Source organism: Neoarius graeffei, chromosome 21, assembly GCF_027579695.1.
Source record: "Neoarius graeffei isolate fNeoGra1 chromosome 21, fNeoGra1.pri, whole genome shotgun sequence".
NCBI classification, from domain to species: domain Eukaryota; kingdom Metazoa; phylum Chordata; class Actinopteri; order Siluriformes; family Ariidae; genus Neoarius; species Neoarius graeffei.
The window spans coordinates 23,598,193-23,622,013 of NC_083589.1; the positions used below are offsets into that span (position 1 = coordinate 23,598,193).

At 46.5% G+C, this 23,821-nt stretch overlaps 1 protein-coding gene across 9 annotated transcripts in view; it reads right to left on the reverse strand.

The window, feature by feature from the left end:
- Nucleotides 1-5,812: 5,812 nt before the first annotated feature.
- The window catches only part of LOC132869586 (adenosine deaminase 2-A-like), a 37,880-nt gene continuing 19,871 nt past the window's right edge, over nucleotides 5,813-23,821 (reverse strand). For all 9 annotated transcript variants that reach the window (XM_060902847.1, XM_060902840.1, XM_060902845.1 and 6 more), the window contains 9 exons: nucleotides 21,139-21,454; nucleotides 13,604-13,823; nucleotides 12,602-12,812; nucleotides 12,341-12,468; nucleotides 12,025-12,115; nucleotides 11,798-11,906; nucleotides 8,232-8,389; nucleotides 6,588-6,790; nucleotides 5,813-6,498 (listed from right to left, as the gene is read on the reverse strand). In XM_060902847.1, the coding sequence (XP_060758830.1) occupies nucleotides 6,408-6,498; nucleotides 6,588-6,790; nucleotides 8,232-8,389; nucleotides 11,798-11,906; nucleotides 12,025-12,115; nucleotides 12,341-12,468; nucleotides 12,602-12,812; nucleotides 13,604-13,823; nucleotides 21,139-21,454 (1,527 nt within the window). In that variant the 3' untranslated portion in view covers nucleotides 5,813-6,407. The remainder of the gene's footprint in view (nucleotides 6,499-6,587; nucleotides 6,791-8,231; nucleotides 8,390-11,797; nucleotides 11,907-12,024; nucleotides 12,116-12,340; nucleotides 12,469-12,601; nucleotides 12,813-13,603; nucleotides 13,824-21,138; nucleotides 21,455-23,821) is intronic.

Here is a 23,821-nt window from a genome sequence, read left to right on the forward strand (position 1 = left end):
TCAAGTAAAATGAGTCAATTGCTCCAAACTAAATCAAAGATTCGAAACATGGGTTTTGCACGGAATTAGGATGGTTCAAACATGCGGCACATTTTGTTACATGTTGTGCCTCTTTCTTTTATAAGTTAGATTTCTGGTTGGTTATAAATATATTAATGACTTACATTAATCTGCCTGTAGGGCAGCACGGTGGTGTAGTGGTTAGCGGTGTCGCCTCACAGCAAGAAGGTCTGGGTTCGAGCCCTGTGGCCGGCGAGGGCCTTTCTGTGTGGAGTTTGCATGTTCTCCCCGTGTCTGCGTGGGTTTCCTCCGGGTGCTCCGGTTTCCCCCCACAGTCCAAAGACATGCAGGTTAGGTTAACTGGTGACTCTAAATTGACTGTAGGTGTGAATGTGAATGGTTGTCTGTGTCTATGTGTCAGCCCTGTGATGACCTGGCGACTTGTCCAGGGTGTACCCCGCCTTTCGCCCGTAGTCAGCTGGGATAGGCTCCAGCTTGCATGCGACCCTGTAGAACAGGATAAAGCGGCTAGAGATAATGAGATGAGATAATCTGCCTGTTCATACACAATAGAAACAGTTTGAGGAAGAATCAGATATGGGTTTAGCCAGGTATCCACATACTTTTGACCATATAGTGTTGAGATTAAAAGTTCCTGCACATTATTTTTCCTTCTTGCTTTAAAAAAAATTAACCTGTTTGTGGCAGCGGGGGCGTGGTCAAGCGCCGGTCTGTGACAGGAGGGCGGAGTTGGGGAAGGTAAGTGGCAGAATCGCTTCACCTGAGTGTGATTAATCTATGTTTTGTGTGTGTTCTCCCCAGTAAACCGGGCTATTTAAGGAGGGAGAGCGAGAGCAGAGGAGCTCTACAACCCGAGCACCAGAATGTGTGTGTGTGTGTGTGTCTGAGAGAGAAAACCGCTTCCGCTGAAAAGTGAGAATAAAACTGTTTTGCGAACTCAGCCTTTGTCCTGCCGTCCTCTGTGCTCCACCCACATCCAGCGAACGTTTACAGTGGTGCCGAAACCCGGGATCGTGGAGCACCTGTCCTGCAGCCCCATGGAGTCCTCCCCGTTCGCGGACTTGATCCACGCCCTCGCCACGGCTCAGCAGAGCCAGCACCAGGCACTCGTCACGCTCCGGAAGGAGCAGGAGCAGCGCTTCGAAGCCCTGGTGCTGGCTCAACAGGAAGACCGAGAGGCGTTCCGGCGCCTCCTCGCGTCGGCGGGGTCCACCAGCGCACCGGCCGCGGGCCCGTCTCCCATCACCTTGACTAAGATGGGCCCGCAGGACGACCCCGAGGCATTCATCGCGCTGTTCGAACAGGTCGCCGAAGCCTCGGGGTGGCCGGTGGAGCAGCGCGCGGCGCGCCTCCTCCCCCTCCTGACGGGAGAGGCGCAGTTAGCCGCACTACAGCTCCCCGCCGACCACCGGCTGGCCTACGCCGACCTTCGCCGGGCTGTCCTCCAGCGCGTGGGGCGCACGCCGGAGCAGCAGCGCCAGCGCTTCCGCGCGCTGCGAATGGAGGAAGTCGGCAGCCCATTCGCGTTCGGCCAGCAGCTCCGGGACGCCTGCTGGCGGTGGCTGAGGGCCGAAGATCGCGACGCCGAGGGGATCATCGACCAGGTGGCGCTGGAACAATTCATCGCCCGCCTACCCGCCGGAACCGCGGAGTGGGTCCAGTGCCACCGCCCGGCGTCGCTGGATCAGGCCGTAGGACTGGCGGAGGATCATCTGGCGGCTGTCCCGGCGGCAGGACAACGGCTGTCATCTTCTCTCTCCTCTTCTCTCTCTCTCTCTCTTCCCCCTCCTCCCGTGTCCCGTCCTCGCCCCATTCCCCCACCACGGAGGCGGGGGCCGGCTCCACCCCAGCCGGCCCACCGCACCCGTGGTGCCCTCCCGTTTCTCCCTTCTGTGTCTGTCTCTCCCCCCCCTCAGGTGAGTGACCCTCAAACCACAGCTGCAGAGGGGAGGCCCGGGCCGGTTTGCTGGCGCTGCGGGGAACCGGGCCACCTGCAGCAACAGTGTGTCGCGATGGAGGTGGGGGCGGTGGTGCGGATCCCCGACGCGCCAGAGGCTGCCCTCGATCAGGCCGGAGCGTATCGCATACCGGTAAGTGTACAAGGGGCGACATATCAGGCGTTGGTGGATTCGGGTTGCAACCAGACCTCGATCCGCCAAAGCCTGGTGCAAGACGAGGCATTGGGGGGAGCACAAGGGGTGAAGGTGTTGTGTGTGCACGGGGATGTTCACTGCTACCCGTTGGTGTCGGTCCACATATATTTCAGAGGGGACAAATCCATAGTAAAGGCGGCGGTTAATCCTCGCCTTACCCACTCTTTGATCTTGGGGACTGATTGGCCGGGATTCCGGGGGTTGATGGCACACCTAGTAAAGAGTGGGTCCTGCCGGTTAGCGGGTGGGGGTCCCGGTGTCGTTTTGGCTGGAGCTGCGGTCGCAGAGCCGTCTACGTCATCTCCGCGACAGAGTGAGGAGCCCCCGGCCCCTCCTCTTTCTATTGGGGAATCCCTCGCGGATTTCCCACTGGAACAATCGCGAGACGAAACTCTGCGACACGCGTTTGACCAAGTGAGAGTAATCGATGGTCAAACGCTCCAGCCGAACGCCACCCCGACCTTCCCCTATTTTTCCATTTTAAAGGATAGGTTGTACCGAGTGACGCAGGACACTCAGACGAAGGAGCGTGTCACCCAGTTGTTAATTCCAAGGAGCCGCCGGGAATTGGTATTCCAGGCGGCTCACTTTAATCCCATGGCGGGACACCTCGGGCAGGATAAAACACTCGCCCGGATAATGGCCCGGTTCTATTGGCCGGGGATTCGCGGCGACGTCCGTAAGTGGTGTACGGCGTGCCGCGAATGCCAGTTAGTTAATCCCGCGGCCATTCCAAAAGCGCCTTTGCGCCCCCTACCATTAATCGAGACCCCGTTTGAAAGAATTGGGATGGATCTCGTCGGGCCATTAGATCGGTCAACACGAGGGTACCGCTTTATATTGGTTCTGGTGGACTATGCAACGCGATACCCGGAAGCGGTGCCTCTTCGCAATATCTCCGCACGTAGTATTGCAGAGGCCCTCTTCCACGTCATCTCCCGGGTCGGAATCCCGAAAGAGATTCTGACTGATCAAGGCACCTCGTTTATGTCACGAACACTGGCCGAACTGTATGGGCTACTGGGTATTAAGCCGATCCGCACCAGCGTGTATCACCCACAGACGGACGGTTTAGTCGAACGGTTCAACCGCACCCTCAAGAATATTATCAAAAAATTCGTAAGTGAGGACGCACGTAACTGGGATAAGTGGCTCGAACCCTTGTTGTTTGCAGTGCGAGAGGTCCCCCAAGCCTCCACGGGGTTCTCCCCGTTTGAATTATTATATGGGCGTAAGCCGCGCGGCATCTTAGATGTACTGCGGGAAAATTGGGAGGAGGGACCTTCGCAGAGCAAAAATGAAATTCAATACGTTATGGATCTGCGCGCAAAACTCCACACACTCACCCACTTAACTCAGGAGAATTTGCGGCGGGCCCAGGAACGGCAAACCCGCCTGTACAACAAGGGCACGCGCCTTAGAGAGTTCACTCCGGGAGAGAAGGTACTCGTCCTGCTGCCCACGTCGAGCTCCAAATTAATCGCCAAGTGGCAAGGGCCCTTCGAGGTCACACGGCGAGTCGGGGACGTCGACTATGAGGTTAGGCGAACGGACAGGGAGGGGGCGCTACAGATCTACCACCTCAATCTGCTGAAGCTCTGGAACGAGGAGGTCCCCGTGGCGTTGGTGTCGGTAGTTCCGGAGAAGGCGGAGCTGGGGCCGGAGGTCCAAAAAAGGTCATTGGCATCTCGCACCTCTCCGGTCCCCTGTGGAGACCATCTCTCCCCGACCCAACTCACGGAGGTCGCCCAGTTGCAGGCCGAGTTTTCGGATGTGTTCTCGCCCCTGCCCGGTCGCACCAATCTCATAGAACACCACATAGAGACGCCCCCGGGGGTGGTAGTGCGTAGCCGTCCTTATAGATTACCCGAACACAAAAAAAAGGTGGTTCGGGAAGAACTTCAGGCCATGCTCGAAATGGGCATTGTCGAGGAGTCCCACAGTGACTGGAGCAGCCCGGTGGTCTTGGTTCCCAAGGCCGACGGCTCGGTCCGGTTCTGTGTGGACTATAGAAAAGTCAACGCGGTGTCTAAATTTGACGCGTACCCAATGCCTCGTATTGATGAGCTGCTCGATCGACTAGGCACGGCTCGCTTTTACTCGACACTGGATTTGACGAAGGGATATTGGCAGATCCCCTTGACTCCATTATCCCGGGAAAAAACGGCCTTTTCCACACCGTTCGGCTTACACCAGTTCGTCACACTTCCATTTGGGCTGTTTGGGGCGCCCGCTACGTTTCAGCGGCTGATGGACCGGGTCCTCCGGCCCCACGCCACCTATGCGGCCGCTTACTTGGATGACATCATCATTTATAGTAATGACTGGCAGCGGCACCTGCAACACCTGAGGGCCGTCCTTAGGTCGCTGAGGCGGGCGGGGCTCACTGCCAACCCGAAGAAGTGTGCGATTGGGCGGGTGGAAGTACGGTATCTGGGCTTCCACTTGGGTAACGGGCAGGTGCGTCCCCAAATTAATAAGACCGCAGCAATTGCGGCCTGCCCGAGGCCCAAGACCAAAAAGGGGGTGAGACAGTTCCTGGGGCTGGCTGGCTATTATCGTAGGTTTATACCTAATTATTCGGACGTCACCAGCCCGCTGACTGACCTCACTAAAAAGGGGGCGCCAGATCCGGTCCAGTGGACGGAGCAGTGCCAGCGGGCTTTCTCTGAGGTAAAGGCTGCACTGTGTGGGGGGCCACTGTTACACTCCCCTGACTTCTCTCTCCCTTTTTTGTTACAGACGGATGCGTCGGACAGAGGGCTGGGGGCCGTTTTGTCCCAGCAGGTGGGGGGAGAGGATCGCCCAGTATTATACATCAGCCGGAAGCTGTCGGTGCGTGAGGGGCGCTACAGCACTATCGAAAAAGAGTGTCTGGCGATCAAGTGGGCGGTCCTCGCCCTCCGTTACTACCTGCTGGGGCGCTCTTTCACCCTCTGTTCGGACCACGCGCCCCTCCAGTGGCTCCACCGCATGAAGGATGCCAACGCGCGGATCACCCGTTGGTATCTAGCGCTCCAACCTTTCAACTTCAAGGTGGTCCACAGGCCGGGGGCGCAGATGGTCGTTGCGGACTTCCTCTCCCGTCAAGGGGGGGGGGAGTCGGCTGCGGGCCGGACGGGCGCCCGGCCTGAGTCGGGCGGTGGGGGTATGTGGCAGCGGGGGCGTGGTCAAGCGCCGGTCTGTGACAGGAGGGCGGAGTTGGGGAAGGTAAGTGGCAGAATCGCTTCACCTGAGTGTGATTAATCTATGTTTTGTGTGTGTTCTCCCCAGTAAACCGGGCTATTTAAGGAGGGAGAGCGAGAGCAGAGGAGCTCTACAACCCGAGCACCAGAATGTGTGTGTGTGTGTGTGTGTGTCTGAGAGAGAAAACCGCTTCCGCTGAAAAGTGAGAATAAAACTGTTTTGCGAACTCAGCCTTTGTCCTGCCGTCCTCTGTGCTCCACCCACATCCAGCGAACGTTTACACTGTTATTATTTAAAAAAAAAAAAACTTTTGTTCATGAAATAAGTTTGATGATGAATAGAAACAAATTCCTGGCCAAATTTTTCCACACAACTTAAACAATATAGACAATGATCTGGCTTTATTTTGCCACGTAACATTCGATCAACTGTCTGAAAATAAGACACACGTATTGATCAGGCAGAATGCATGTTTATTTTATACACGTTTTCACAGATCAGAAATTAAAAAAGCATTGCTCTGCATTATTATAAGTAATGTATTATTGTGTGGATAGAGGCAGTGGAGTGATATTTATTGGAAGGCTCGGTTTTGAGGTGTTCAGAAAAGACTACACTGAAAACTGTTCATAGTCGTAGCAACTTTACTGGGAGTTAACAAAAGTTAATGAACTGGAGGCCAGATTTGTAGTCATTCAATGTTAATGTCGCTTAAAACTGATTCATATTCATAAGCAGCTTTTTCAGTATAGTTTTGTCTCACTAAAATTCTGTTCTTGAATTGTGTTTTTATTATAAAATAAAACCACAAGTTCCACTTTATTTCAGAAAAGCATATTGTAACATAAATTATCACAATATCCCCCAGCCTTATGTGATGGAGACTTTTAGAAAACATGAATGTCAGGATTTAGTCAAATAGCCAAAGGATCTCTGCAAAAGTACTCCAATAAACTATGGCTTCACCAGAGAGTTGTTGGTTGTTGGTTTTTTTTTTCCTTTTCAGTGTGAAAATGTCATTCAAATGTTTTCTTCAACTTTCAGTAACTATGGTGAATACTTCGATATAAATTTGCTCCACTTTTGCTGCCATAAGGCCATGGCCTTATCCTTAAGCACTGCTGGCAAGGAACTGTACCTGTACACAAACAAAACAAGTCAGTCGGAAATTTCTTTCAAACATAAAAAAAAAAAGCTTTAATCTAATTACAAAGCAAAGTCATTCACCTAATTGAATTCATTGCCAACTCCTTCAGCGTGCCTACATTGGCACTCAGACCTCCAATTCCTACAAAGACTTCATAGAAATCATAGGTGAGTCCAGATGTGCCAAACAAGGCCGGATCATCGGAGCTCACTACCATGGGATGGCCCTCTGACATTAACACTGCAGCGGGGTGATTTCGCAGATCTGAGACCAGCTTCAGCACCTACAATACATATAAATCCACCACGACATTCGTGAAGAGGAGGACAGGTATCCATATGCACTATATATACACACAAAAGCATGTGGACACCTGACCACCATACTCATATGTGCTTGTTGAACATTTCATTACAGATTTCGTCACCCTGTGTATTTGCTGTTATAATAAGCTCCACTCTTTCAGCTCAGATCATTCAGATACAAGAGCATTGCTGAGATCAGGTACTGATGTTGGATGAGGAGGTCTGGGATTCAGTTGGTGTTCCAATTCATGTCAAAGGTGTTCAGTCAGTGCAGGACACTTGACTTCTTCCACTCCAACTTTAACACACCATGTCTTCATGGTGCTCGCTTTGTGTACAGGATCATTGTGATGCTGGAACAGGTTTCGGTCTCAGTTCCAGTGAAGGGGAAATTGTAATGCTACAGGATACATTCTATGCAACTGTGTACTTCCAACTTTGTTGGGAGAAAAAACATATATGGGTGTGATAGCAGGTGTCCACATACTTTTGGCCATATAGTGGACCACCACCAATGCCACTTTTTGACCAACAGAGAAAAGGTTCTGGAACCAGTTCTGTTCAGGATTCTTTGAACCTTGGTGCCAGCTAGAGAACTAGCTTTGCTCAGAACCATAGTAAATCAATGATGCATCATCAACGGAGGGCATTGCACAATTCACAACAGGAGTAAACAGTAGCAGCAATATATCAGAGCATATTGATTACCTGCAAATTTTTGTTCTGTTATTAGAGATATTTGTTTTCAGTCCATTTTTTCTGAAGATATATCCTTTTCCGTTGCGTTCTCCATTGCTGCACTCTGCTTCCTCTCCAAACTAATGACACGACCATTGATGTCACGGTTCGTGCTGGAAAAAACAGCTATATTTTGCTTCCAGCTGGGAACTAACTTTTCAGGTTTTGAACCAATTTATTTTTGGTCGAAATGCTCTGAACAGTACAAAATTTGGTGCACGAACAAGAACGGAACCCGTTCCCTGTTGGTTGAAAAGGGGTACAAGAAAACTATTCCTATAAAATGTGCCTTTAAAGGCTTTTGTTTGGCACAGTCAATTGAACTTGCAGATTTTCATGCTAATTTCAAAAACCCATGCTAATTAAACTGATAATTATATCATCACTATTTCATGAATAGTATTCATACAGAATGTAGCTGGGCATTTTTTCTTCAACTGTTTTCTGATGTGTGTGATTTAACTAATCATGGCACATTTGTATGTCAGTATTTTGTGAATAACGTGATTGATATGTTAGTGGTATTTAAATGGAAGGGACTAAGGGAGCCTATAATTGAATCAAAGCACCCCAAAGACAATAAAACATTCATATTTAGCAAAATAGCTATAGGGATATGGTATTTGTGTGCAGTCTATTTGCTTCTATTTGCTTTATCAACACTTGATACTGATGCCGTACCTGGTTGGATATAGGACATACTTCCACTGGCACTCCCAGTTTTCTGGAGAGCTCTTTAGCCAGGGGATGGCGTGCCAAGGCAAAACCATGCCCAATACGCGTAGTGTTGAAATACAGAGCATCCAGAATGTTCCCGTCAACATCTGTGCCGTATAAGCCTATAAACACACATACACTACAGTATAAACAAGATGATAATCTATATTGTAATATGGATGTATTTAATATGTTTATATCAAAGTAACATTAGGGATTAGTTTATAGTTAAGTAAGTCTCAAAAGGATATAACACATTCAGATGCATTTGTATGCATACAGAAGCTATAGATCATCTCAGACTGAACAGAAAAGGAAACCAAATATCTTCAAACTTTAAGATGTTCATTATACTAAAGCTCAAGTGCAGGTCATTTATCACTAATCCATCCATCCATTTTCTATGCCATTTATCCTACGGAGTGTCATGGATGAGCTGAAGCTAATCACAGTTGACATTGGATGAAAGGCAGGGTTCACCCTCGACAGGTCGCCAATCTATATTGTAGGGCTAATATGGAGAGACACACTCACCATCACACCTACAGGCAATTTAGAGTAGCCAGGCATGGCAAGAACATGCAAACTCCATGCAGACAGGCCCCTGCTGACCAGCAGATTCAAATCCAAAAGCTTCTTGCCATGAAGCAACACCACTATCCACTGCATGACCATGGCACCAATTTATCACCAATAAAACAATTTTCTAAGCAATAAGGGTGTATTTGAGAAGGTGTTTGGGTGGTACAATCCTTAATCATACTCAATAATTAAGTTATTCCATGAAATCGGAGTCGTACATGAGCTGATAGCTGACGAGGCACGTAGCACCGAGTTGGCTATAAACTATGTACGATGAGATGGAGTGGAATAATTGTTTTATTCTATCCACATTCACTGGATTTTGAGAAACAGAGCATTTTTATTTTTGGCAAATTCCATAAATAAAAACTTTGTACAAAACGCCTGACAAAATCATTTCTACTTAGAATGTAAACAAACTGGTGAAATAACAGTAGCAATTTGTGAAAAATGCTATAATAATAATAAATATTTCTTGAAAAAAGATATGTTCTTACCATCAAATACTTTTATTCCATATTTTGTTGCTTTTTTTTGTATTTTTGGGGTTTTTTTTTCAAGTAGAGTTTTTATTTTGTCCTCAGTTGGTTCAGCAACATGCTCCGCCATTTTGTTTTTCTCTACTCACGGTATATGAGCTGATAGCCTAGTAGTAGAGTAGCCAATCAGAGTGTGCGATTGCTCATATCCAGTGAATGTGGATAGAATTTTAAAAAAAGATACTTTTTACACCCTTTTTCAGAAGGAGATTTTAATAGGACAAAACCAAAAATCCATATCCCTGCATTTTTATTGATTGATATTTGGGCAGACCACTGATTTCAGAGACTGTAATGGGGGAGCAGTTTGTGTACAAATGTGATTTACATTTTTTTTGACTGAATATTTCTGATGAGCTTTACCTGGTGTTATCATATCATACTGCTATTATTCGCAATGACATTCATCTAATGAACTCTTCAAACTGCAGTCTCTTCAAACCAGTCACAAGTACCTTCATAGTTATTTAAGCACTGCTTTTATTGGATGTTCTATTATCTGTCATTTTGTTAATACAGCTCTTGCCATCTAGAGCTCTGATATGGCATGTATCAGCCAGTACCAGGTCTCAGACAGGGCATGAGTCCTTTATGTGGACATTAAAGAAGGTGCAGGAAACTTTGGCACACATCCAGAGCTGTAGGATCTTGGCTGTGAGTGTGTGGACAGGAAAACACACAATGAGGCATTACATAACACTGGAGGAACTGGGGTGTACATTGCTGATGCCCCATAGGGAAAGTGTGAAAGTGCCCTTGAGGGTGACCCTGTGGTCCAAGCCCAAATCAGAAAATGTTGGGACAGTATGTTCAAATTGAAGTTAAAACTGAAAACAATGATTTGTAAATAATATTTGACCTGTATTGCACTCAAAGCAATACAATAGCACATGATGTGATGTTTTATCTCATGAATTTTATAGCTTTTCAGAATAAACACTTATTTTAATTCTGATTCTTGCAGCACATTTCAAAAAATTTGGGACGGTAAAGCATTTACCACTTTATAGTGTTTCCACTCCTTCTTACAACACTTAAAAGATGTTTAGGGATTGGAAACACCAAGTGTTGAAGTGTTTCAGGTGTGATTTTGTCCCATTCTTCCTGCAAACAGGTCTGAAGGTGTGCAACAATACAGGATCATCATGGTCATATTTTTCATTTCGGAATTCTCCACACATTCTCTATTGGGGACAGAGGAGACAGACACCCTCTTCTTCCAGAGCCATGCCTTTGTAATGTGATCAGAATGTGGTTTTGCCTTGTGTTTTGAAATCTCCCTGGAAAAGATGTCTTCTTGAAGGCAGCATATGTTGCTCCAAAATCTCAATGTACTTTTCTGCATCAATGTTGCCATCACAGAAGTGCAAGGTACCTTTGCCAAGGGCACTGATATAACTCCATACCATGACAGACCCTGGCTTTTGGACTTGTTGCTGGTAACAGTTTGGATGGTCATTTTCGTCTTTGGTGCAAAACACACCATGTCCATTTCATCCAAAACAGATCTGGAATACTGATTTATCTCACCACAGTACACGTTTCCAATGTGTGATGGTCCATCCCAGATGCCTCCAAGCCCAGAGAAGACAATGGTGCTTCTGAACACAGTTAAGATAATGCTTCCTTTTTACACAGTAAAGTTTTAACTGGCATTTGTGGATGTAAATCCATATTATAGTGCTTGATAAAGGTTTGCTCGAGTAATCCCGAGCCCATGTGATTATATCAGCTATAGATGAATGACGGTTCTTGATGCAGTGCTGTCTGAGGGATCGGAGATGACAAGTGTTCAGCTTAGGCTTGTGCCCTTGCTCTTTATGCACTGAAATTCCTCCAGATACCTTGAATCATCTCATGATGATATGTACCGTAGAGGGTTAAATATCCAAATCCCTTCCTATATTTCTCTGAGGAATATTCTTTTTAAACCCCTCACTAATTTTGGGTGGCCCTATACGGTATAAGAAGAAACATGATGGAGTGCCCAAATGGTTGCCTAATATGAGGTGTCCTTTTTATTTATTTATTTTTTGCTAAACCTATAAGTTACCCCTTAATGCCAATTCTCTTCAAAGAATAAAGGTAGTTTGAGAGTCTGATCCATTGTATAAGCAGGACTGTCCAAATATGCCTGCATTGAGGGATGTAAAGTGGATTGAGATGCATTTAAACACACTATTATTCATGCAAAAGACACCAGAAATCACAGTGTAAATCACAAGATGTTCCTTTAAGCAACTCATTTATTTTCCTTTTAATTATGAACTTTTTCATAGATTTAATTTTTTTTTTTGCCAGGGTGTTGTGAAGTATTTATGAAGAAATCAGAACAAAATATCTTCTTTTGTAAACATTTGAATGTGAGTTATATTGTCTGTATATGTAATATATTAATATGACACTTACCAGTCTCGCCTGCATGGAAAAAGTAGGAAAGTTTGGCTTTCACTTCAGCAGGAATTGATAGAGCATCTCGAAAATACCAGATGGAATTTCCTTTATCCTCTTGCCCAACCTACAGCAAGAGATAATCCCAAATTTAGATCATTAAATTACTGTAGATCGTAACAGAATTTCATTACCAGATGTATTTCTACTATGGATTTGGCATAAAGTCATGTAAAGGATTTCACCAGGTCAAAGCCAGCGATAATCTCTGGATATCGTTTTTGCATCTCAATAGTATCTCTTACTGCTATTTTTACCATGGACAGGTTCTGTGATCTGTACAAGGAAGCAGAAGAGACGCATCTCAAAATAGCAAAGCATTCACAAGATATACAGATGAGTGACAGTCAACATCAACAAAAATCAACATAAAAAGAGTCTTCAAGTATTCAGCCAGGAAAATCAGACAAAACAGCTTCAGTGCAACTTGGGTCAAGTCTACAAGTTTCTGGAATTGTTGTACCAGAACAACTTGTCAAATGTAATTCCATGTCAGCTTACCTATCAACAGAATAAATTAATCGAATCCCAATGAAATCTGGATACTCCAGCGTGAACTGCTCCGTTACATTTTTGTAGGTTTGAATAGTCCATTCTCTGTCATGAATGGTGCCATCAAGTTCATATGTCTGAAGCAGAAAATCATGCTTAATATTGCTAAAAAAGCAGTATCATTTAGTCAGTTACAAACCTTGCCTGGAAATGAATACATCGTTGCATTCACTATGACTTCCTGAATAACCATACTCAATATTCACCAACCTGGTAAAGGTCAGTCCTCATCTCCAAATACAAGATATTGTCATTGTAGAGTTGCAGGAGGCCTTGGTAAATGTACTCTTTAAAAACAGGTGCATATGAGACCAGCCCTGAGATTGACTGAAATACTTGCTCAAACTGATTCCACACTTCATCCTGAGTCGGGTATTTTACATCAGGGTCCTTAGTGAACAGCGTGAGGTTCCGTATCAAACTGAGAGGAAAATGTGGAAAAGATTAGATTGACCTTACTTAACAATCCCTTGTATTGTTCATGTGTCTGTACTTGGGGTAGGGCGGCTAGACTGAAGCAGTTCCTCAAGAACAAAAAGCATTCAAGCCTGCTTAAACCAAGTTCTTCTCCAAGTTCTTCCATGGTAGAACTTTTTGAGCATAATTCTAAAATATATGTTTGGTGCACAAAAACAAACAAAGAAACAAGACAGCTTATCATCCAAAGAATGAACCCATGCTGAAGCATGGTGGTGGCAGCATCATGCAATGTGGCTGCTTCTCTTCAACTGGGACTGGGGCTCTAGTCAAGATAGAGGGAATTATGGATAGCTCCGAATACCAAACTAGTGTATTTGGGCACAAAACCTGTAGGTCTCTGTTAAACAGGTGAATCTGAAGAAATATAAAACACAGCTTCCTCCAAACCAAGTATGAAATATATCACATTCATAAGTTTCTTCAGATTCTTAAAGCAGTACTTAAGATCAGGAATAGAGAGTGAGGATTTTATATTATCTGGCTTTATTTAATACATTTTAGAGGAACATAAGATTGGGTTTGTATTTCATACTACTCTTATAATGGACAAGATTGCTCTGATTCAACACTTATATGCATTAACAACCAAATCAGTTCAAACAGTTACAAGTATCAGCACTGCTATCTTAATAAAACATGAAACACTCCAGTGGGTGGTTTATAAAGACTATTCTCTGCTTCTCATTTTTTTAAATAAACAAACAAACAAATTTATGTGCTCGAGTAGATCACCTCTTGTCAAAAGTTGTTACATCACTGACAGTGGCCCTCAGGTTCTCCAATAGGTTCCATCCAGAGCAATTCAAAAGTGGTAATGGCTGTTGTGCCGAGAATATGAACTGCACGCGTCCCGTCCATGTGAAACAAACGTAGCAGTGAGGCCGATACGTTACATTCATCACGAGCCATTTCACATGTACCAGAGTAGCGCCGTGTATATGTAGGATAGCACCTTAAAGGAACAGATAGTAGAATTTTGTGGTCATGACCTACTCAGTTCTCGGTTCTCTATTCAGTTCTCTGGAACACTCAGGGTAAATTCTTAATGTCTCAAGTTTCTAAAAGCTCAGTAACCTGGATCAGGAATCATTATACTGTAGATAGTACAACCCCGATTCCAAAAAAGTTGGGACAAAGTACAAATTGTAAATAAAAACGGAATGCAATGATGTGGAAGTTTCAAATTTCCATATTTTATTCAGAATAGAACGTAGATGACGTATCAAATGTTTAAACTGAGAAAATGTGTTAGGGTTTTGCTGGGATTCGAACCTGGTGCATTGGTGTGATAATCCAGCAAACCCCCACCAGGCCACCAGGGGGATGACTCAAAGGCAGAGGCGTAAGGCAGAAGTAGAAAAAGTATCAAAAAGGTTTATTTACAATATGTACAAAAAATATCCAAAAAGTAAAGATACAAAAACGCTCAGAAGATATAAGGGAAAAAATAAAAAATCCAAAAGTACAAAACAAAAGCCAAAAAAACAGAAAAGAAAAGGCAAAAATACCAAAGCTCAGAAGATCCAAAAAACACAGTAACTACAAGGTCCAAAAGAAAAGCAAAATGCAAAATAAAGAACACGGTACAGAGGAAACTGGAGATAAACATAACAGCACAAAGACTCCGTGACAAGAGGACTGAACTCAGGGGGTATAAATACACAAACTAAATTGAACACAGGTGAAGATAATCAGGACTAAACAGGCAATTAACACAAACACAAAACACAGGAACAGTGGCGGCCTCTAGAGGCCAAAAGAAACATGACACGAAAAGGAAATAACAGCGGCCTCTAGAGGCCAAAACAGTCCTAGTCCTAACAGGACCCCCTCCCAGGAGCGTCTCCTGATGTTCCCAGGGCGATCCGGATGGGCCGAATGGAAGTCCCGACACAGTTCTTTACCTAGGACATCCCGAGCAGGAACCCAGCAGCGCTCCTCAGGACCATAGCCCTCCCAGTCCACCAGATATTGCAACCGCCCGCGGACCCGGTGGGAGTCAAGCAGGCGATGCACAGTGAACACAGTCTGCCCCTGGAAGATGCGGGGGGTGGGGGGTTCCTAGGGGCAGGGGCATACGTAGACGTCAGTACGGGCCGCAACAGGGAAACATGGAAAGTGGGGTTGATCCTCAGAGTCTGGGGCAACTGGAGCCGGTAGGAGACAGGGTTCACCCTGCGCACCACCTTGAAGGGGCCAATGTAGCGAGGAGCAAGCTTGCGGTTCTCCACCCGCAGCGGAAGGTCCTTAGTGGACAGCCAAACCCGCTGCCCAGGGCGGAAAGCGTGTGCAGGTCTTCTATGGCGGTTGGCCAGAGTCTGGTTGGTTCTGGAGGTCTGTATGAGGGTCTTTCTGACCTTGCTCCAGGTCTTGCGACACCGTCTCACATATTGCTTGACCGAGGGCAACCCCGCATCCTCCTCCTGGTCCGGGAACAGAGGTGGCTGGAACCCGAATTGGCACTGGAATGGCGACAGCTTGGTGGCCGATGACTGCAGGGTGTTGTGGGCGTACTCTGCCCATGGCAGCCAGGTGCTCCACGATGTCGGGTTATCCATAGCCAGGCCTCGCAGGGTGGTTTCCAGGTCCTGGTTGAGCCTCTCCGTCTGACCACTGGACTGTGGGTGAAACGCAGAGGAGAGGCTGGCAGTGGCTCCGATGACTTTGCAGAACCCGTGCCACACTCGGGAGGAGAACTGGGGCCCTCGGTCTGAGACGATGTCCTGTGGAAGACCAAAGACTCGGAAGACATGATTGAACATAAGTTTAGCTGTTTCAAGAGCAGAGGGGAGTTTGCACAGTGGTATGAAGCGGCAGGCCTTGGAGAATCTGTCAACTATGACCAAAATGACCGTGTTACCTTGTGACTCAGGGAGACCCGTGATGAAGTTGACTGCCACGTGGGACCAGGGACGCCGGGGAATGGTCAGAGGATGCAGGAGACCCTGGGGACGCTGTCGTGGGTTCTTGGTTCTGGTGCAAACCTCACAGGACAGGACAAATGACCCTACTTCCTTCTCCATGTTAGGCCACCAGAAGCATCTTTTCGGGAAGTCCAGGGTCCTCCGAGCTCCCGGGTGGGCAGTGAGAGGGGAAGAGTGACCCCACTGGAGAACCTTGGCCCGGGCTTGATGTGGGACGTACAAGAGGCCCGGTGGCCCTGTCCCAGGACCGGGGTCCTGGCGTTGAGCTCGTCGGACAGCCTCCTCAATACCCCAGCGGACAGGGGCCATAATCCGGGACACAGGGATAATAGGCCCGACTTCATTCTCCCTATTAGTGGCAGAGAACAGCCTGGACAGTGCGTCAGGTTTGGTGTTCTTGGAGCCGGGGCGGTACGAGAGGGTGAAGTCAAACCGACTGAAAAACAGGGCCCACCTAGCCTGTCGAGGGTTCAGTCTCTTGGCTTGCTGGAGGTACTCCAGGTTCTTGTGGTCAGTCCAAACCAGGAATGGATGTTGCGCTCCCTCCAGCCAGTGCCTCCACTCCTCAAGGGCCAGTTTGACCGCTAGCAGTTCTCGATCCCCCACATCGTACCGGGACTCCGCAGGACTCAGGCGGTGGGAGAAGTAAGCGCAGGGGTGCAGCTTTCCTTCCGAACGTTGAGAGAGCACCGTGCCGACACCACTGTCCGAGGCGTCTACCTCCACGATGAATGGTTGGGAGGTGTCCGGGAGGACCAGAATGGGTGCCGTGCAGAAGCGGTCCTTGAGGTCTTTGAACGCCTTTTCCGCCTGAGGAGACCAGACATAAGATCCACCTGTCCCTTTGGTGAGGTCTGACATGGGTGCTGCCACAGAACTGAAGTTCTTGATGAACTTGCGGTAGAAGTTAGCGAATCCTAAGAACCGCTGAACCTCCTTAACGGACTTGGGAGTAGGCCAGTCCCGGACGGCCAGGGTCTTGGCAGGGTCCATTTGGAGTTGGCCTGTCCGTACAATAAATCCCAGAAAGGAGACCTCGGGAACATGAAATTCGCATTTCTGGGCCTTGGCAAACAGATTGTTCTGTAGCAGCCTCTGGAGAACCTGGTGGACATGGTGGTGGTGCTCCTGCACGGTCTTGGAAAAGATAAGGATGTCGTCGAGGTAGACAAAAACGTACAGGTTAATCATGTCCCTTAAGACGTCGTTGATTAGGGCCTGAAAAACAGCTGGTGCGTTGGTGAGTCCGAAGGGCATCACCTGGTATTCGTAGTGCCCAGACGGGGTGTTAAAGGCAGTCTTCCACTCGTCTCCCTGTCGGATACGGATGAGGTGGTATGCGTTCCGTAGGTCCAACTTGGTGAAGACGGTGGCGCCTTGGAGCAGGTCGAAAGCAGTGGACATCAGTGGAAGGGGATATCGGTTGCGCACAGTGATCTTGTTCAGGCCCCTGTAGTCAATACATGGTCGGAGCCCCCCATCCTTCTTGCCGACAAAGAAGAAGCCGGCACCAGCAGGTGAGGTGGAGGGTCGAATGAACACAGAGACCAGGGCGTCTTTGAGGTATTCCTCCATGGCCTTGCGTTCTGGCTGAGAGAGGGAAAACAGTCTGCCACGAGGAGGGGTAGTCCCAGGGAGCAAGTCGATGGCACAGTCGTAGGCCCGGTGCGGAGGAAGAACGGTGGCCCTGCTCTTGCTGAATACCTCCTTGAGATCCCAGTACTCTGTGGGAACTTGAGATAACTCGGTGAGATCAGGGGGCTCAGCAGGAGACACAGGAGAGCTAGAGAGCAGAGAAGAGGCATGGCATGCAGGGCCCCATTCCACAACCTGGCTTGTTACCCAGTCTATGCGAGGGTTGTGTCGAGTAAGCCAAGGAAGGCCTAGAATAACTGGGAACTCAGGTGAAGGAATCAGGTGCAGGGATATTTCTTCCTTGTGACCTTGAGACTGGAGGAAGACTGGAGAAGTAACTTGGGTGACTCTTCCATCACCTAACGCTTGGCCATCGAGGGCAGACACAGACAGTGGGACTTCAAGAGGTGCAGTAGGAATATTGATGCTTTGGGCGAAGTGAATATCCATAAAGTTCCCAGCCGCCCCTGAGTCTAACAAAGCTTGACAAGAGTGGACAGACTCACCCCAGGAGATGGAGACTGGGATGTAGATTCCTTGGCCAGGGAGTCCGGGAGAGAGGGTAGGCCCCGTCACAACCCTCCCTCGGCTGGACGGGGCAGTCCTTTTCCCAAGAGTTCGGGACATGATGCTCGGAAGTGACCAAGCTTGCCACAGTAGATGCAGCACTTGTCCCTCCTTCTGCGCTCCCTCTCAGATGCGGAGAGGCAAGTACGACCCACTTGCATGGGTTCTGGACAGTCAGTGAAGGAGGTAGACGGTCTCCAGGTAGAGGTAGGGAGGCTGGGGGGGCTCAAGGCTTGGTGGCGTTCTCTCATCCTGTTGTCCAGACGAATAGCATGTGAGATGAGGGTTTCGAGGTCACTTGGGCATCCAATAGAGGCCAGACCGTCCTTGATGGGGTCAGACAGACCATGGTGGAAGGCTGACACCAGGGCAGTCTCGTTCTATCCACTTACTGCTGCGAGCGTCCGGAACGGGATGGTGTAATCTGCGACGCTTCCTCCTTGCCGGATGGACATGAGCTTTCGGGCTGCGTCAGTACTGATGTCCGCCTGATCGAAGACCCAAAGCATCTCTTCAGAGAACAGCTGGAAATCAAGGCACTCAGGTCCCTGTCTTTGCCAGATAGCAGTAGCCCAGGCTCACGCCTTACCAGCTAATAAGGTGATCACAAAGGCAATCTTGTGGCGATCCGTAGTGTAGGTGGTAGGCTGAAGCTCAAAGGTGAGTTGACACTGGGTAAGGAACTCTCGGCACTCACTGTGCTTGCCGTCGTACCTCTGTGGTGCAGGAAGGCTGGGTTCGCGAGGTGAAGAAGGCAGCATGGCAGGAGGCACAGGAGCAGGAGCTGGATCAGGAGATTCAGGCAGAGATGTCAGCTGTGCCAGGGTTTTCCCAATTTGCTGAAGCAGTTCCTCGTGGCGAGCATTGGCTGGTGACCGTACGTCCATGAGCATCCATGGTCGCTCCGAAGCGTGTCAAAGCTGCCGTAATTCCCTGAAGGTTGGCCGGGTAGACAGTTGAAGCAGCCTCTGCTGAGTTGGTCATGACGGAGTCTTTCTGTTAGGGTTTTGCTGGGATTCGAACCTGGTTCGTTGGTGTGATAATCCAGCAAACCCCCACCAGGCCACCAGGGGGATGACTCAAATGCAGAGGTGTGAGGAGGAAGTAGAAAAAGTATCAAAAAGGTTTATTTACAATATGTACAAAAAATATCCAAAAAGTAAAGATACAAAAACGCTCAGAAGATATAAGGGAAAAAATAAAAAATCCAAAAGTACAAAACAAAAGCCAAAAAAACTGAAAAGAAAAGGCAAAAATACCAAAGCACAGAAGATCCAAAAAACACAGGAACTACTAGGTCCAAAAGAAAAGCAAAATGCAAAATAAAGAACACGGTACAGAGGAAACTGGAGATAAACATAACAGCACAAAGACTCCGTGACAAGAGGACTGAACTCAGGGGGTATAAATACACAAACTAAATTGAACACAGGTGAAGATAATCAGGACTAAACAGGCAATTAACACAAACACAAAACACAGGAACAGTGGTGGCCTCTAGAGGCCAAAACAAACATGACACAAAAAGGAAATAACAGCGGCCTCTAGAGGCCAAAACAGTCCTAGTCCTAACAAAATGTATCATTTAAAGAGAAAAATTAGGTGATTTTAAATTTCATGACAACAACACATCTCAAAAAAGTTGGGACAAGGCCATGTTTACCACTGTGAGACATCCCCTTTTCTCTTTACAGCAGTCTGTAAACGTCTGGGGACTGAGGAGACAAGTTGCTCAAGTTTAGGGATAGGAATGTTAACCCATTCTTGTCTAATGTAGGATTCTAGTTGCTCAACTGTCTTAGGTCTTTTTTGTCGTATCTTCCGTTTTATGATGCGCCAAATGTTTTCTATGGGTGAAAGATCTGGACTGCAGGCTGGCCAGTTCAGTACCCAGACCCTTCTTCTACACAGCCATGATGCTGTAATTGATGCAGTACGTGGTTTGGCATTGTCATGTTGGAAAATGCAAGGTCTTCCCTGAAAGAGACGTCGTCTGGATGGGAGCATATGTTGCTCTAGAACCTGGATATACCTTTCAGCATTGATGGTGTCTGTCCAGATGTGTAAGCTGCCCATGCCACACGCACTAATACAACCCCATACCATCAGAAATGCAGGCTTCTGAACTGAGCGCTGATAACAACTTGGTTTGTCCTTCTCCTCTTTAGTCCGAATGACACGGCGTCCCTGATTTCCATAAAGAACTTCAAATTTTGATTCATTTGACCACAGAACAGTTTTCCACTTTGCCACAGTCCATTTTAAATGAGCCTTGGCCCAGAGAAGATGTCTGCGCTTCTGGATCATGTTTAGATACGGCTTCTTCTTTGAACTATAGAGTTTTAGCTGGCAACAGCGGATGGCATGGTGAATTGTGTTCACAGATAATGTTCTCTGGAAATATTCCTGAGCCCATTTTGTGATTTCCAATACAGAAGCATGCCTGTATGTGATGCAGTGCCGTCTAAGGGCCCAAAGATCATGGGCACCCAGTATGGTTTTCCGGCCTTGACCCTTACGCACAGAGATTCTTCCAGATTCTCTGAATCTTTTGATGATATTATGCACTGTAGATGATGATATGTTCAAACTCTTTGCAATTTTACACTGTCGAACTCCTTTCTGATATTGCTCCACTATTTGTCGGCGCAGAATTAGGGGGATTGGTGATCCTCTTCCCATACTTACTTATGAGAGCCACTGCCACTCCAAGATGCTCTTTTTATACCCAGTCATGTTAATGACCTATTGCCAATTGACCTAATGAGTTGCAATTTGGTCCACCAGCTGTTCCTTTTTTGTACCTTTAACTTTTCCAGCCTCTTATTGCCCCTGTCCCAACTTTTTTGAGATGTGTTGCTGTCATGAAATTTCAAATGAGCCAATATTTGGCATGAAATTTCAAAATGTCTTACTTTCGACATTTGATATGTTGTCTATGTTCTATTGTGAATACAATATCAGTTTTTGAGATTTGTAAATTATGGCATTCCGTTTTTATTTACAATTTGTACTTTGTCCCAACTTTTTTGGAATCGGGGTTGTACAAATAGAACCAAATAAAACCAATGTAGGCTTGTTGGGAGTCCTTGAGGAAATTTGGTACATTTTAGATAAGGAGTTAGAGATTCACAAAAATACCTTTTGGCATTTTTTTTAGTATTTTAAACACAGGACTCCTTTGGATGTAGGGCTTTGCTTTAAAGAAGTGCATAGCTGGAGGGAAATATGGAGCCATTATCTCCCGCTCTTTCAGTTTACGCAAGAGTGAGTCAAGTCGATGTTCTGCTGCACTGAGCTCCACTCTGCCACCGATCTGCCTGGAGGCTTCCTCTTGGAGTAAAAGCTTTCTCTGATGAGGGTCTGTTATACATTTGCTATCTTTCACAGAGGCTAAGATCAGCATCGTCAGCAGAGCTGTAGTACTGCATGATATGTAGTAAAATCTCCTCATGGCCTGAAAAGAAGAATGGGCAAAAGAGTCATACAGTAAATGAAGTGTAATTCATTACTGCTGATTCTCAGATTTAATGCAATAAGGCCTTATTTTGCACAGCAATTTCCAGCTCACACTTAATATGTCATTTGTTTGAATTATTTGAATTAAGCGAACATGAAATAATAATAAGTTCAATTTATATAGTGCCGTTCACAAACCCAAGGATGCTTTGCACAGGAGTTACCCCCCCCCCCCCCCAAAAAAAAAAGCCACACTGGGAAGAGTAGTGTGAGCAAAAGAGAAAAGTTAGCTTTGAAGGAAGAGAGAGTGGAACAGCCATGAAGCTATTGTTGTAATGAGTTCCAAAGCCTAGGAGCAGCAACACCAAAAGATCTGCCACCCATAGATGCCTGTTTAAAACGTGGGACAGTCAGAAGTCCACAGACAGAAGATCTGAGGGAGCGGGAGGGACAGTACAAATGAATTAGCTCACAGAGATAGGAAGAGGCGAAACCATGAAGAGCTTTATAGGTTAAAAGCAAGATTTTGTATTTAATCCAAGAAATAACTGGCAACCAATGCAGTTGCTGTAAAACAGGAGTAATGTGAGCAGTGCGCTTGGCGAGTGTGAGGACTCTAGCTGCTGAGTTTTGGATGTACTGCAGGCGATTGAGCAATGTGGCAGGGAGACCATAAAAGAGAGAATTGCAATCGTCAAGATGAGAAAAAATAAACACATTGACCAACATTTTGGCATCAGTTTCCAAGAGAAGAGGGCGGAGATGTGCAATATTGCAGAGGTGAAAGAAAGCATTCTTAGTAATTAGTTTTAAATGGGGTTCAAACGTAAGGGTAGAGTCAAGGAGAACTCCAAGGTTTTTTATAACTTGGGAAGGACTAATAGACACACCATCAACATCAATAGTGAAACTGGAGAAGTTCAGAATCTGTCTTTTGGTACCTACTAATAGAACCTCCGTTTTGCTAGCATTAAGTTTAAGGCAGTTCTTATGCAACCATTGCTTAAGGGTCAATGATGCAAGTCCTTAGCAGCTGAACAGAGTCTATGGAAGGGGTAATAGTGATGCAGATTTGAATGTCATCAGCATAACAATGAAAGTTAAGGCCATGGTTACGAATAGTCTGGCCTATAGGAGAAATATATAATATAAAAAGAAGGGGACCAAGGACAGAACCCTGAGGCACACCTTGAGCAACAGTAACAGTGGATGATTTATGAACACCAATAGAGATTAACTGTTGCCTGTTTGCTAGATATGACTGAAACCAGGCTAAAGCTAAGCCAGTAATACCAAAAGAAGATAGTCTGGAAATGAGTATCTCATGATGTACAGTGTCAAAGGCAGCTGTGAGGTCCAAGAGAACAAGGGCATTGAGATGGCCAGCATCAGCTGAGAGCAGGAGGTCATTAACAACTCTTAAGAGAGCAAATTCAGTGCTATGCAGATTGTGAAAGCTTGACTGAAAGGGTTCATCGAGATCATTATGAGCAAGGAAAGTATGAAGCTGAGAGGCTACAACTCGCTCCATTACTTTAGCTAGGAAAGGGAGATTTGAAATGGGTCTGTAATTGGACAGTGAAAAAGAATCTAGACCAGGTTTCTTTAGTATTGGTGTAACAGAAGCAATTTTGAGGGAGATGGGAACAGTGCCTAAAGCAAAACACTGATTAATCATATGAGCAATATAAGGGGAGATAGCAGATACACAGGATTTAAGAAGTGCAGTGGGTGCAGGGTCCAGCAGACATGAGGAGGAGGAGGACTTAGTCATAATTTCCGATACTTTAAAAGAATCAACAGGAGAGAAAGCAGAGAGACAGCAGTCAGCTTTATGAGAAAGAGCTACTTGCAAGACAGAAGAATGAATTTCAGAATAAAAGTGTTGGTAAATACTGTCAATTTTATACTTGAAAAAATCCAAAAAAGCCTGACACTGAGCAGGGGAACTGGGAGTGGTTGAGGAAGGAGGCTGAAGAAGTTTATTTATTGTATTAAACAGAGTTTTGGGTCTATGGTTGCCACTCTTAATAATGTTAGCGTAGTGGGAGGATCGGACAGCATTAAGAGCATCCTTATACTTTGCGATGTGTTCAGAGAAGAGTGAAAGATGAATAGTAAGGCCAGTTTTCTTATAAAGGCACTCTAGCCGCCTTCCCTTGGCCTTCATTGCCCTAAGCTCAGAGGTGAACCAAGGAGAGGCGCGATTTGCGGAGCCCTGTCTAGTTTTAAGTGGAGTGAAAGTGTTAAGTGTGTTAGATATAGTATTATTGTCAATAGAAACTGTATCATCAGGGGAGGAAACCTCAGCAAATTTACAAAAAGAAGAGAGGCAGAGAAAGAATGCATATCAATAGAAGAAAGA